Here is a 16,092-nt window from a genome sequence, read left to right as displayed (position 1 = left end):
TTCATATCTGCATTTAATGCCAACCATGTGTCACTTGTGTTGAAACCAATAGTAAAGCAGGCTTCTGTTTGGGAAGCTATCTTAAACTTTGAGAGATAGAGGCAGTGATTTAAAAAAAAGAAAAAAAGAAAAAAGGTATAGCAATTGCAGATACAGCTTTTTAGCTTCTCCGGATTTCTTGTTTTATGCCAGCAGGTGAATTTATCAAATTAGAAATGTGATACAACACTTAAAAGTCAAGCTACTCTGGATAACCTGTCTCAACAGACAAATACTGGTTTTGTTCGTGGGTGTTGGGTAATGTTGGACAAGGTGATTGCATCAAGAAAGTTAATGGGAATTCTGTCATAGCTTTTTGCACGATTTTTGCAGTTATACTTAGTGATGATATAAGCAACTATATTGTGTTATTTTAGATACCTTTTCCCCAGTAAGAGCTTATTTTGTAATTTTTATAGACTGGTCTAGATTAGCCTGAGGCTTACACCAAATATAATTAATGAGAGTCATTCAGTTTAATAAAAAAGGTGCATAAGATCTAGATAATGGTGATCTGGCCAAGAGGCTAAGTTTATTTATTAAAAAAAAAAAAAAATTGAGCTTTTTTTCTTTGAGCCCAGTGAGAGTTTCACCATAAGAAAGATGTAAAAAGTCTTTTTGTCATGATGTTTTTAACATAGAATTTAAAGCAATTCTATTTAACAGATTTGATTACTGGAAAAAAGCTGCAAAAACAAACCAAAAACTTTCTTTGGCAGCCCCAGATTAATTTATCTATTGAAAACCTTTCTTTCTTGCAATCATAGGTTAAAGGTGGCTTTTTGTGAGTCTTTTCTGTAACACCTTGAGATGTACTTGTTAGTTGTTTCAAGGAATTTTTAAAACAAGGATGTAAAATAGAGTGATCAAAAGATCATGCCTGTCTTTTGGTTAGGTGGGGTTTAATTTTTTTTTTAAGTTATTTTTTTCTTTAATCCTTTAGGAGGAATAATAAATTCTGAACATTATGGATGTCTGGGATGAAAAGAAGAGAAATTGTGTCTTGGAAAAAGGGCATGCATGTTCTTTCTCTTTCCCATTCCCCTTTTCAGGCACTCTGTGGAGGAAATACTGAGCTTAAGAAATTCTTAAGCTTTCCAGGGCTTGGTATGAAAAATGTTCTGGAAGGGAACATTATGCATAGCGTCTTCTGAAAATCAAGGTAGTACGCAATCTGCCAGTGTGAGATTATATATACACATACACACGCACACCGTTCTTGGGTTAGAATTTGAAGGTAACTTCAAGTAATGCAATAGAATCATCTTTCTTCGTGTGAATTCCACCCCCCCCCCCCCCCGCCCCCCAATACTTGAGCATACAGCTTTGAAGGATACTTCCTTTAGGTGAGGTAATTTTTTTGTCAGAATTATAAAATATTCTTAATAGTTTATTAACTGAATGAACAGGCTTTTGTATAGGGGTTAGTTGATTTTTTTCATACTGTCTTTCCAAGCAGTAGTTCTTCCTTGAATTACAGAATGGATTTGGAATAATTTGATTAGTGAAGTTGACCACACAGAGAAATCTTCTCAAAGAACACACTGTCATAAAAAAAAAAAAAAAGGTCTGTTTCAATTAAGGAAGATACGCATTATTCCTTGGTATGTGTCTTTTAGAAACTTTCGTATACACATCTCATACCAGTTCACAGAAGAGTTTAGGTACTTTGGAAAACTTTAAAAGTGATCTGCATGTTGAGGACGAACCTTGTTTTTTTCCTCTTGATCAATGACATGAGCAAATTGTTTTGATTCTTCAGACTTTAAATGGGAAAAGCAGAAAGTGAAGGAAAGCCTTTTTTAAAATTTTTTATTCTAATGTGATTAGGTGGGATAGAGTGGTGTATTAGTACCAGGTATATCTGATTACATGCTGACCTGTTCTTACCAATGGAAGATAATTTTTTCTATTAAGGAAACAGTTTTATTTATGGATTTCCATTCTCCATTTTCTAAAACGTATCAAGGCCTTTGAAATTAGCAACGGAGATGCATTGCAGAATATATTTATAAAAACTTGCCCTAGGAATGTGGAATGCCAGCAGATCAGTTCTGGCACGCAGAGGGCATTAAGAATTTATTGGTCAAATAAAAATTAGAATGCTAGTTGAACCACTACAGTTCATCATGCATAGGACTAAGAGAGGCAATAGTTAAAAAGAGGGTCATTTGGTGTGGCTTTTAATTGTCATGTACACCTTTCTATATTTCTCATTTTCAAGCAGTTAACTTTCAGGAGGTTTCACTTTCAGTTAATTTTGGTCTTTAAAATAACTGTGATTTCTCTCTCCATCTTTTCATATTAATCTAAATATTTAAATTTTCAAGTGGCAATTTAAGAACTTAGCTTGGATCCTAAAGGGTTTTAAGTGTATAACATATGTCGAAGTATTTATTTTTAACAAGAAGCTTGGGTTTGTTTCATATTATAAAGGAAATGTTTTTCTTCCATGTAAAGTATTGGGTGCACTGTTGAAACTGTACAGTTTCGATACAAAAGCAGTAGAAGTCTAGATGGCTGTCAAATCAAAGCTCATAGTCCTTGTGATTTTGGAAAGTCTGTAACTGAATAATACAAAAAAAAGTCTGGTGTGGTTATTCATTTACAACTCACGATTGCCTTTGACAACTACTAGAATGAAAGACTTAAGATTAAGAAAAATATCTAAAGAAAATGAGATTAGAAGAGAGCATGAAACGTTGTCTAGTCCATCCCCCAGTGCAGTGCTGGACTGACTATATATAGTTTAACAGTTTTTGAGAAATACTATGAGAAATAGCAATCTCATTGTGGTTGGTAGTATAAAGGTAGCTTCTGTGGTTAAGAACAAAACATTGTGATTTCAGGTTAAATCTGCAAAACCTAATATTCCCAAAATGCATGTTGCAAATCTCAAGATAACAATTGTCATAACTTAAAATTTTGTCTTTGAGGAGCAAGGATTTTACTAACTCTGAAGGCAGTCAGTGCCAGGCATTGAATCAAGATTTCTTGTGTGTTCCACTGATGTCGGAAGTGACACTTTGTAAGGCACTTGTTTGGCAAGGAGAAAGATTGGCACCCCAGATCACTACTGCATTGTATCATACTGCTCTTCCATATGGTCTCTTTTGCTCTGCATCGTGTAATTCTTACTGGAAATAATAGCTTGTAGAGAAAATACCTGGTTGAAACATTCAATATATTTAATGCGGAGAGGTTGTTCCATTGGCTAAATTAGACCAACACTGTTGTTTTTACTATTAAGGAATAAACCGTGAAATAATCTCTTTAAAACAATGATTGTCTTATGCTACTGCTTTCCTCTGGAATATAGGTCATCATATTTTTGAGAGAGTGGCCGTGCAGTTCAGTAAATCGGCTGGTGCTTGGTTTTCAATTTCAATTTGAATGCTGCCTGCAAGCACCATGTAGCAATGAAAAAAAAAAGAAAAAAGAAACCCAAGTTTGTCAAACTCCAGCTATGAAAAATTGGATACTCTTTATTGCTACTTTATATTTTCCAAAGTTAAAAATTAATTACTGGCTCAAGCGTTAGTGCGTAGTTGATGGCAGGGAATTGGTGTGAAGGTGTATTAGAGTTGCTTAATTTGCATTGTTTGCTTTATCCTCAAGGCAGAATGAGCTACTGTGCTTAAGCTAGTTGTTTGAAATTCTGGTAGGCTACTGAGTAAACCTGTTTGCCAGAATTTGACATATAGGTGTGATTATTTGTTTGGGTTTTGTTTTGTTTTGTTTTGTTTTTTTTAAATAAGACACACATGAAGACTGATAACATCTCCAGAGTAGCAGAAGCCTTCTTATTTACACTTATTTCTAGGTTGTATTTTTTGGAAGGGGATAGGGAGGAGAAAGGTTTTTCTTTTAGTTGGGAGAAAATAAAATATATTTCCTTGAATTGGTTAAACACTAATTGGATTAGCTAGCATTGATTATACTTCTAAACAGCATAAATTAATATGTGTCAGCAAGAGGCATGTATGCTTGTGTACTTTGGTCTTCAACTGATGTCTCTTACGCCACTAACTTCTGTGTGTGGACAAATCTTAGGCCTGAGTAATTGTTTAAATAATTGTTAAAAAGAATCCCCCCAACCTTATTTTTAACTCTGTTTTGTCTAGGATGTAGCTTGTCTTCCATGCCTCTTATTTGCTCAAACTGCACAAATAAAAAGAAAAAAGGAGCTATCCACATTGACGGGAGGCTACCTTTGAGGCTAGCAGCTTACCCGATATTCTTTCACTTATCTGGACTGATATTTCATCTAGTGTTCATGATGCTTCTTCCACAAAGTATGCAAATTTTACGGGTTCAGATCTGTGGTTTTGTTCTCTTTTTAAATTTACTTCTCGTCTTCCTTCATGCCTTTGACTTGCAGTGATCGATGATATCTGCTGAAGAGGAGAGATGGTGCTTCTCTGTTCGTCTGTAAATGTCAGCTGCTTCCTTGCCTGAGTCATGCTCCACTGAAGTACCAACCACATGTCTACCATTCCTCTAGAAGGGTTCTTCACCCTGATGCTCTTAAAGTTAAGATGAATAAACAAGTATTTTTTCCTGAGCAACTCAAAACTGTGAATCTTTGAATGTTTAAGTGGTTCAGTGGCTTATGCGTAATCCAGAGTTTCAAGTCAGGGAATCTCTTTCTCTCCTTTATAATAAATGTCTTGCTATTCATAATGTGATGCATTTAAAAAGTGCTAGTTAGAATTTGTTTGAGAAGATGTGGATGTAGTATGTTTTTGAAGGAGAGCAGACATTTTCTTGTTTACGTAGTTCTCTCTTGATTCTGTTTTCCTTAAACTGTTATTCCTTGGCTAGAAGATTGACATGTAAAAACAGTCTGCAAAACCTCTGTATCTAGGCACCCGGTACAACAATTAAAAACAGTTTGCCGTCCATGAACAGACTAATTATTTGCTGTTGCCTACATAGTAGTTTGCTTTCACAGAGGAGACAGTGTTGCCAAAATAAGCGATGTGGTTACTTTCTAGTTGTGGGGTTTTTGTTTTATTTTTGTTTTTGGGTTCTTGTTTTGTGTTTTTTGGTTTTTGTGTGGGTTTTTTTTTTTTTGGACAGACTTTTGTTTGTAATATTGCTTTTATGGAAATTAGAAGAATCTTTGTATACATGTATGTTTATGTATTTTAAAATATAGTGAAACGGCAGTCATCTCTCTGTATTATGTTGATTTTAATCTTGGGAAACAGTATCCGTAAGCCAAGTAAATGCTTGCTTGTTTGTTTGTTTTTCCCTGTATGTGCTTTACATAGTCTTTCACTGCCAGAGATAAGACACTGGGAAGCAATTTATGGGTAATAAACCAGTAGTTAGTATGAACGTAGAGATTTAGCTTCTTATATAAAGATTACACAAAGAGAAGTTGAGATTAAGGATAAAATTACAGTGCTGCTGTTGTCAGTGAGATTTAAACAAAGTGATTTTATGAAACCTAGGATTTTCTTCTGCGTCTATGTCCACTCAGTCAATAGAGAGGAAGAGGGTTTTGGGGAAGATGGTTGACCATACTGCTTCAACATACACTATAATAAGGAATTTTATAAGGTGGTTTAGTCCTTGAGTGACAAAGCTCTGAAAAGCTAAAGCTTTGTATATTTGAAGCATTTGTTAGCTTTCTGGGGAAGATACGCCTCCCATTAATGTTAGCAAGCACGCAGGGGTGCGAGCTCTGTATGCCTCTCATTAACGTTAGCAAGCTCATGGGGTGAGCGCTACGGTAACACGTAGTTTTGATACATTTCTTAAAAGTAAGATGCTGTGGTTGAGACACTCGGTTATATATGTGTTTGTGTGTGTATAACTGTCAGTGTCTGTCCAGTTTCCAGTTCCCTAAGCAGCAAGTTAGAATGTAAGCACATCAGTAATCTAGAAATTGTGATTTCAAGTTCAGTTAGCTTAATGCTCTTTTTTCCTGTCATGCATTGTATTGTGTGGCTCAAAAAAAGGGAATAAACAATGCTTTTCAATGTATACTTGTACTTCAGACATCTGTTAGCGGAAGATGAATCTCTGCATAGCTTTATTGGACCTTCCTCTTCAGAAAGTTCCCAGAGATTCCCTTGAGAAACCTTAGTTCTGAAATAGGTAGAACTTATTTACCAGTATTTTGTTTGGGGGTTGAGATCATCAGGCAAACTATATGGCTTTGAAAGCCTATTTTTAATACAGGACCTGATTTTGTTTGTCTTATAAAGGAAAGTATGAATTGGCCTGCCATTGACTGTCATCTTTCAAGAAGGCAGGAAGCTTCCCTTTAAAACATATTGCTTGTTGCTTACTGAAAATAGATAGATCAACTTTTATATTGCTTTTCTGTTGTCTTTTTCTTTTATTACACAGCTCTACATTTTGTCAATTTTTTGGTTTTTGTTGTTGGTTATAATGCTGAAACAAAATTAAAAGAAATTTTTTATTTTTTTTTCCCTCCAAACCAACAGTGAACTTGAGCAGTAACTTTGAAGTATTTGTTGAACACAAACTGGAAGTAAACCCAAAAATGTGTGGTCACTGCTTCAGAAGAGATTGGTTCATGTAAAAATTGGTGTTTACTTTTGGGGACCAGTTTGATGAGGAAGCTTTTTAACCTAATTGGGTCTGCAAAGCAGCTCCCTTCTGGAAAGTCAGTGGCCTTACCTTTGATTCTTTTTCTGCTGTGATAGTGACTGTGTGTTGCCAGCAGTGCCCTGTCTTGAGCTGCTCTGCCCATCAATCCCGTGGACATACATCACTACCTAGGTATTTGTCTTTCTGTATCTGATGTGTTTTTGCAAGTTTGGATTCAATATGAAATACATGGGAGAGTTAGGGAGGGAAGGAATTAGGATCATTTCTGTCCTGTGTCCCTTACTCTGATACAGTACTGAATCCACTTAGGTTTTCCAGGATTGCTGTTCTTCAACTTCTCTTGCTCTTCAACCATTTAGGCTACTTTATAAAGGGAGCTGCAGTGAACCTGGTATGGCTTTCTGGAATGAAGTGGGGAAGCTGCTAGGTTTGGACTTCCTAAAGCTTAGTACTGTACATACGTATAGTCAGTTCCAGTGTCTGGCCCCAAAACACCTATATTTCAAGTAGTATGGCTTAGATTTTATCCAGGACTTTGTATAAGCAAAACACTGAGAACTGAAGTACAGCAGAGAGATGAAGTGACTTGCCCAAAACTACACAATTTAAAAAAAAAAAAAAAAAAAAAAAAAAAAGAGCGACAGCTTTTCTTCAGTGTTTGTAGTATCACTACAACTTAAGATATTCTTCAGAGCAAGATCCACTTCGCCCACCTTTTAAAACTAGGTAAGTCTGATTAATTACTTTGTATCTCCAAAATCCTTTGCTCTCAAAATTTGTTTGTCAGAAAGCCCTTTCTGAAATTGTTACTTTAAAAAAAAAATAATCCTTTTATCATAGTTGGCTTTATTTAGCGGAGGTTAGGAAAATTTACTCCTGTGTATTTGTTGCTGGGTTTCTGAATTTTTTTTCTGTGTGGTATTGTTTATCAAAGTGTGGAGGAAAAATTATCTTCTCTATAGGAAAGAGCATGACTGTTCAAGATTCTTCTTTTGTAGAAATTACTTCCTTGCGGTAGTAGTACGTACTTCCCAGTATTTCTTACCGTGAAGAGAACTTCCAAAGCACAATTTGTTGTCATCTTTCTGAAGGCCCTGTTGGAAGAGTGATTCTGACTCTTGGCTCTGGTGGTTTGGAAAGGTACCATCTGGTCTGAGGTTTTAATCCTTGGAGCAGTGTTGGCAGAACAGAAGGTGTATTCACACCTTGGCCACATTTGTTCATTTGGAACTAAACTGTGCTAGCAGCTTAAATAAGCTGTTGGACTTTGTGCAAAAGTAGCTGAGGTGCATTATGTTTGCTGACTTTCCTGTCCCTGAGTGTCAGCCCCTCTCTGTTGGTTACTGCCCTCCCAGGAACTTTGAACTGATAAAGCAAATGCTAAACCTCTTTCATCAGTGTTCTGAGACAGCATTCAGCTCCACCATTGGCTGCTGCTAACTTCAGGGAATAAACTTAACATGATTGTAGACTGTACAGCTGTCTATATGTTCCAGCTAATGCAATCAAGAATAAATTCTTACTTTTAGCTTTTCATCAGAAAGGATGATCAAAAAAATGAGACTTATTTATGAGTTTAGTAGTAGGGGTCTGTTCTTAGGTTTTGTACATGTCTAATAGGTGACACTGTCATTTGTTCCTTACCTTTTGTAGGAAAAAGAGGAGTTCAAGTGTATAACTCAGTAATGAATAAAAAAGGAGTAAGTCCTCAATAGGACAAAAGCTTACGACAAAAGGGAAATGACATAACCATCTACTGACTGGAGGTGACTGGAAAGTCCAGAATGCACATGTCTCTTCTTGTTAGCAAAGAATAAAAAAAATCTTTCAGATATTCCACTCCTTCCCTTCCCCAGATTACCTTAATGCATGATTCTTTCAGAGAGGTTTTTATTCTTTTTACTGCTTTTCCTCAAAAGTGCTTAGCTGAAGTATTAGATCACATGCATTTATAACGTAAAAATAGAATTTTTTTCCCTTGAAGTAGTTCACTACTTAAGATGGTATCAATCTCAATAATCTTCATGAGACTCCTAGTTATATTTTTAAACTCTGACATGAACTTTGCTCAAGTTGTTTAATTTGAAAAATTTCTTGGTCATGATTTTCGGTACATAGTTTGTCTCTGGCATTAAAAACTATTTTTGATCAAAGACTGATCATAAAATATTGTGTATAAAGCTTTTGCTTTCTAAATAGCATGTGACTATGAAATGAACAGTCTGTTTATTCTGAGATTTTAATTTTTAGTACACACATTTTCCATGAATGATCTAGAGCACTGCTATTAATTTGTCATATAGCAAGTTCTGTAGCATGGACATGAAGAGGTTGTCTTGGCAGAAGACCTAAGTGGTTTGTAGACTTGTTCTTGTAACTGTACTTGTGTGAGCTACAGAGTGTGGAACTGCATTCTTCTGGTTGAGGCATTTGCTTCCTGAACGTCTGACCTGTTTGTGTTCGTGTTTTACTACTAAACTGAAACTAATGTGCCTTTGTTTTGACTGAAATGGGATAGAGAGCATTCACATGAATAATACTCATGGCAGGTTGGAGTAGGCTATAATGAAAGGCTGGAATTAGGGGTTCTGGGGTGGTAATTTATTCAGCTAATGTAGTCATGTGTGGAAAAAGGTATGTGTCTGCACTGGATGTGGTGGTTTAAGCTGATTGTAAAGACAAGCTTGGAGTAGACTCCTAAGGACATTAAAGGCCTTGCAACTCAAATGTAATTGCAAGAATGTATATGGTGTGCTTTTAAGTATCTGATCTGAATGAGAAGCTCCTTGTGGTCATCTCACGTTTATAATATTTTCTTCATCTTTCTGATTAAAATTTAGGAAGTAGGAATTCTCTTAAGCTGCCTTTATCCACATAGGGCAAGAACAAATATTTTGTACATCAGTATGCTTCTCTAGTTGCATTATCATAATTTTCTCTGGCTTTGCAAATGTTACATTTTCCCTGGTTTTATTATTAAAATATTGCTACAAAAACTTTTCATAGTTCACAGCGTGCCTGTAAGTTCTTACTTTGCTGCAGAAAGAAGAACTGGTGATACGCTAATGTTAGCAGCTTGCATTTGTCTTTTGACAATTCATGTAGTAGAACCATCTTATATTGGAGTCCCTGTGTTACTCTCCCATAAGCAATCAGAAAATTAACTTAAATAGACTAAACCACAAAAAGTTGTCAAACTAGCATATCTTGTGATGTCTCCTTTCTGCAAATGTGCTAGAAGTAGTGGTGAGGCTTCGGCTTTGTCATCTTCAGGAAGTCCAGCAATAGTAGGTATGGAGTGGGAGGGAGAGAGGCTTCTGGTAGCCTAGATCTTTGCTCCTGATGAGGCCAGTAGGACTGACAGTCATCCTCTGCTCTTTTCTCCAGTGATGGTGTAACTGCAGAGCTAATGGTTGTTCAGGATATGCTGTATTTGGGGAACATAATTTTATGTCCTTTCATTGCCTCCTAAGAGTTCTGTAATAGTGGACCTTCACTTTCATATTGTGGATTTACTTTGAAATTAATATTCACTTTGAGCTAGACTTGCTGTTTATTGCAAATAATATACAAGCTCTTCAGCAACATTTTTACAACATGACATTTGTTAAAAAAATACATGGACTTAATAAACTGTTTATAACATACTTAAAATCTTGTGTATTAAAACTTTGTCTTTCTTTTGCCAGAAAGATCTTTAAAGCAAAGATGCTTTAAAACGCTGAAACAAAACTTACTTCAATGGTGAATCCATTACTTAGGCTTGGGTGGAGCTCAGATTATGTCATCTGTCTGAAAAATATTCATGCTTGTGAGTTCATGCTTGGTCTGGAGATATGAAAGACAACAGAGCACTAAACTGCCAATCCATATTTGTAATCACTCTCTGAATATTATAGCTGCTGTTTAGTGTCTTTTTTATAAGGTGAATCTTCTAACAAGTTTTTATGTTATATACACGTCAGTTACCTGAAGAACTTGAGTTCTTTAGTTATTCTGAGATTTCTACATATAATACCCTTGCTGGGTTGCTGAGTAAAATTGTGGCTAGGTTAGGGAGCGGGAAAATATTTTTGTAGAATTGCATGTATAAATGGTTATGACAAGCCAAGTATTTGAAAGAGTAAAAAAGCATGTTGACTGTAGTTTCAAAAGTGACACAAAATATTTTTGTATTGAAAGTAGTCTAGTTCCCATACTTGGTTTTTGGTCCGAAGTTGCTAAACCTCCTCTTGTGGCTAGCATGTTAAGTAATGCCTGTCCAGAATGGCGGAGAACATGCATGTCTTTTTTTAAGTGCTGTTTTTGTGGTTCCCTGTAGCCGGGCCTAAATTTGCATTCTTTTCTTGATCACTTGGTATTTTGGAACTGTAACTGACATGCAAGCGTGGCATAGTTCTGCACCTTGCTACTGCTGTGAAAAGCAATGTGAAGCTAAACCTGTCCTTGTTCACCAGTCACAACAGACGTTTGGTTGAGCTACCCCTCTTTGGGCACTCTCCAGCCTTGCAAAGGTGACAGTAGCGGTTTGTTTCCCCCTGTGCTATATGTGACTCTTCTGAACTCTGAGTCTTAAGCACAATAAATCCCGGCACTCAGCCAGAGTAGTATTTTTTGGGAAATGGAAATAGACCATATCAGGGAAGTGCATGCTATTTATAAAGTCTATCTGAAAGTATATTTTTTTCTCTTTTTTAACACAGAAAATATAAAAACATAGATCCATTTAAAATATAAAAAAGTCTAATACACAGTGTTCTTCATTCTAGCTCTTCATTCCCTAAGGAATCAGGGAAGACATTCTGAATTAACATAGGTGATACTGTCCTTATTTGGTGGATACCTGCAGTAGCTGTCCTCATTCTGAAGTGCTAGGAATGGTTTTGGTTCTGTATTTTTATATGAACTTGTAATGTATAGGCTGACCATTATTTTGTCCATGCTTTTGTTTTTAGATTTATTTTTTGCTGTGCAGACAAGGGAAAAATTGTTCTTGGTTTCCATAATATTTATAGTTTTGTTGTTTTGTTTTTTTAAGTGGCATGGTTAATTTTAACTCTGTTGCGGGTAGTTTCAGAGAAATTTTCTGAGAAGGATGTGATTGTGGTTTAGTATCACCTTTGACCTCATCGCCTATAGATATAAAGAACAATAAAATAACTCTAACATAATCAATTGCTAAATATGTTTTCATGTGGAGAGCACACACTTTGATATGCAGTTTTTGGAACATTAGTCTTCAGGTAATCTGTATCTTCACACAACCTGTGTGACACTGGGTAAGAAATATACCTGTATGAGGGAGAACAAAGGGCAGGAATTAGGGAGGTAGAAGGAGCAGGCTATGAAAGATTAAAAACAGGGGAAGTAGAAGCTCTGAGGTGAACTTCCTCATGTGTTACCTATACACATAGATAATAGCCACTGCTCTTAAATCATAGGATTTTTAAACACACCCCCTAAAAACCATAGTTGCTATTTAAAAAAAGATTCCTTATAGCAATGAAATCAGAGTTTGAGGAATATAGTCTCATATATAACTTTTAAGTATTATATTATTCCACAATAACTTCCTATTACACCTATTAACATATTGTTTACAGCTTCAAAACTAATTATTTAATATTTTTCCTTCTTCGTTAGGTTCTTGTGGCAGAAGGAGAATACTGACCTGAGATGGAAGTCAAAACATCATTTAACAAAGCCAGTAGGATTCCTGAAACTGTATCCACATTAATTAATGAAGAATTTGTCCTGGTTCATCAGCAATCTGAGGACACCTCTGTAAAAGATGAAAAACCTCAGCTAAAGGTTTACTATTACTTTATTTTAAATGTGTAGTAAGATTTATATTGATCAACAGATTGCAACTTCTTTTGAATATTTAATTAATGATACTTGTGTGTGCTTGAGGAGACTCTTAGACTGTAATTTTTGTCCTTGCTTATTACCAGTGAAATTAACAGCTCGGATTAAGCAAATCTGTGCAAAAGTGGCAGTTCAGTTTTTCTTTTAATAGCTTCTTTGGGGGTCAGTTTTGTTAGTATTCTGTGGATTTATACATTAGTAAAGGACTAAAAAGTTCTTTTCAAAGAATGAGCTTCAGATTAAAGCTTGGGAAATATTTATTTAAGGATCAGAGACTCTGAATGTTGTTATCTTAAAGGCATGTAATTAGGCTGCATAGGAATAGACCACAGAGGGTCTTGGTTTTTAGTTTTTAATTTAGTTTTCCTGTTTAGTGCTACTTTAGGCACGACTAAGACCTTTTCTAAAAGCTTTCTACCTCGCAATAGCAGAATATTTTAGCATTTAGGTGACAGCTGATCGGTTAATTACAAATTTCCCCACTAGCTGATTTACTGGTTTTGGTGCACTTGGAACAATAGGAATTTGTTTCCCTTGAAATGACAATAAGTACTTAGTCTGTCTTTGCATAACTGTTTGGCAGTTATTTACAACCGATGATTTCTGTCTGTATTAAACACTAGCTGCTTCTTTAGTAATTATGTCTGGAAAGAGGCAGGTGAACTGGAGGCAGAATCCATGATGCAACTTTATTATTGGCCATGGTGGTTTTGTTTTTTTGTTTTTTTTTTTGGTCTGAAAAGCTAGTGCTTCTGAAAGGTTGTATTTGTTTTTTTCTAGAGAATGTGTCTCATCATTTTCTTGCCATTTCCTTAGACTTGCACCCTTCCTATGTGTGGGACAATGGGTGAAACAACTGAAATGGATTGGATATGACTAAGAAAATAAAATTTTCTTTAAGACTAATCTGTAACAAAGTCTGTTGATCTTTGTTCTGAGTGGAGGATCTAAACACACAAAGATGTTACTTCGAGAGGTCTGTAGTTTTTAGGTGGATGATTGTCAGATTAGCAGTGAGAATATGTGCATTATATGTAATGGGATGGGACATTGGATTATATTTGATGTAGTTTTGTTGTTCATAGCGTGTTGTCTCGTTCAGCAAAGTTTCTTAACTTTTGCAATGAGTAAGACTGTATGTTTGAAAAATAATAGTGAAAGTAAAACTCCAAGTACCTTTAAAAAATGTCATCTCCTTCTACTTACAGGTATTTTCAAATGGAGATGATCAGCTGGAGAAGGCAATGGAAGAGATACTGAGGGATTCTGAAAAAGACCAGAGCAATTTCACTGCTTACAGTGATGCAAGCAGCCAGGCAGCTGGAGATGGGTCAGCAGATCAAACAAATCAGCCATCTTTGCACCTTGTTTTAGACCCTTCTACTACAGGTATTGCTAAAGTGCTTCCCCCCTCAATCATATATGACAGTTGTTTTCTTTATGCAGTTGCAAGTTAACCTTAAAATGAATATAAAGCTTTCTGGAGCTTCATTCCGAAACTATACTGGAGAATACCCTGGGGCCTCCTCTCCTTTTCTGATTAGTTGAGAATTATAGACAGGAATAGATTATCATCAGATTGGTACCCTGTGCTGCTCTGTTTTGGTCAAGATAATTTTCATTTTGTCTCCAGCCCTAGATGAGTTAGAACTAGGTATCGTGTAACTTGCAGAATGGGCAATAGTTGAGGTAGAGATGCTACTGATGGAGTATGAGAAGTTTCAGGGCAGTGTTCCTTGACAGTACTACGTACAAATGAAATATACCCTGAGCAAACTGATAAACTTTTCAGCTCTGGTTCTATTACCAGCTATCAGTAAGGACAGTTTTAGATTTGATATTTGCTAGGAATGATGGTGGTACTTTTCTGGTATTTGAAGTTTTGGTGAAAAAGGGAGGGCTGAAAGCTTTTTATGTAAACTATATTGTATATATTTTATGTAAAATATATTGTAGCTTTTTTTTTTAAATACATGTTAGAAATACAAGGCTGTGGCCATATCTGTGGGCCTTGAATTAGAATTCCTTTTCTCTCAGTAACATGCAGAGCACTTCTGTGGCATTATATCAGGTAATTCCCATAGCATCTGTTTGGGAAGTAAAAAAAAAAAAAGTTTTTGTGGTAGAATAAGATAGACAGTTTGCGCATAATGGAAACACCCTTCTCTTAATTACAGGTATGCTGTGTTTTTGCGAAACTTACCTTATTGGCTCCCTGTTTGACTTGCTTCAAACAGAACACAACCCTTAGCATGAATGAACAAAGAAATACTGGTAGATATGGCCATCCCTGCCCCCCCCCCCCCAATTCAATTTTGCAACTTTTAAGATTTAAGTATTATGGAAATATTAGCTATAAGAAGAAGAAGTAGAAATAACAGGGCAGATTGCTTAGAGAGGTTTGGAGTGTCCATCTTTGGAGATACCAAAACTCAGCTGGACAGGGTCTTGAGTAACCTGATCCAGTTTTGAAACTAGCCTTAACCTAACCTGATCTGTCTTTGAGCAGGAGTTAAAGCTAGATGACCTCTAGAGGTCTTTTCCAACCTAAATTACTCTGATTCCATGCTTAATGAATTTTTTTTCCACCTCTCCTCTCGTTTCTCAAATGTCAAAATGTCTTAAAAAAATCCACCAGACAACAATAACAGCAAAACTCCCAAAAGCTCCCTCAAGATCGCCCTTGTCCATAGTAGTGTGACAGTGGAAAAAGAACGCTTCTCTTCTGCTGAGCAGAGGAACAAACAGATATCCCTTTTCTTTTCTCTGGCTCCCTGATGGTTTAATGCAGTTAATATAGCTACCCCAGGAATGTGAACCACATTCAATAGTTCTACACAAGCTGCAAAGACATGGGAGAGAAGAGAATTAGAAGCATCTTTATGCAAAATGATGACTAGGAATTGGAAGGGAGTATAAGCAAACTAAAGTCAAGAACATCTGGGGAATGTAGCTTAAGGAAAAAATTGTATTCTAGCACTGCTAAAAAGAATCAAAAGGCAATTTATCCCTATGCAATACTTGGAAACATGCATTAGAATAGAATAGACTTAATGTTAACATTAAGCTGCCAAATGGATTTCTTGCTATTGGAGCTGGACTTTTGACCCCCGTGTCTATTCTCAGAAAAAGTGGGAGATTTTGCTATGGAACTCGTTCAGAAAACAATGTGTAAAAATAAAAACAGAAATAAATGGTTAAAGAAGTGGTTTCTTCATTTTCAGAAATCTCTGCACCAACAGCATCTTCTCCCAGTGAACCCCTGGAAGAGGACAGCGTATTGTTTAACAAACTGACTTATTTAGGTTGCACAAAGGTGTCTGCCCCTCGAAATGAACTGGAAGCTCTACATGCCATGGCAAACATGAAATCCTCAAGTCAAGCCCCTTTACCTGTAACGCTTTATGTTCCAAACATTCCAGAAGGCTCTGTAAGGTAACATACAAATGTTTCTTTTGTTACTTGCACAGACACCTAAAAGGTGGATTCTGACTTTGTTACGCACACGGCGAAGTAGAATTGCTGGATTTGTGCCTGAAGTTCTTGCTGAAGAAAGTTATTTTTGAGAAATTCCTCTGAAGCAACAAAATGCACGCT

General features: G+C 36.1%; 1 protein-coding gene across 5 annotated transcripts in view; it reads left to right on the top strand.

Annotated features, from left to right (window-relative positions):
* Positions 1 to 16,092, top strand: part of RABGAP1L (RAB GTPase activating protein 1 like) — a 261,730-nt gene that overhangs the window by 9,021 nt on the left and 236,617 nt on the right. For all 5 annotated transcript variants that reach the window (XM_087733874.1, XM_087733877.1, XM_087733876.1 and 2 more), the window contains 3 exons: positions 12,271 to 12,438; positions 13,704 to 13,884; positions 15,720 to 15,930. In XM_087733874.1, coding sequence (XP_087590000.1) covers positions 12,304 to 12,438; positions 13,704 to 13,884; positions 15,720 to 15,930 — 527 coding nt within the window. In that variant the 5' untranslated portion in view covers positions 12,271 to 12,303. The remainder of the gene's footprint in view (positions 1 to 12,270; positions 12,439 to 13,703; positions 13,885 to 15,719; positions 15,931 to 16,092) is intronic.

Source organism: Nipponia nippon, unplaced genomic scaffold, assembly GCF_047370975.1.
Source record: "Nipponia nippon isolate SJK-2023a ecotype South Korea unplaced genomic scaffold, ASM4737097v1 scaffold_5, whole genome shotgun sequence".
In the NCBI taxonomy this organism is placed as follows: domain Eukaryota; kingdom Metazoa; phylum Chordata; class Aves; order Pelecaniformes; family Threskiornithidae; genus Nipponia; species Nipponia nippon.
Note: the sequence above shows the minus strand (reverse complement) of the source record. Positions and strands in the feature narration are given on the sequence as shown.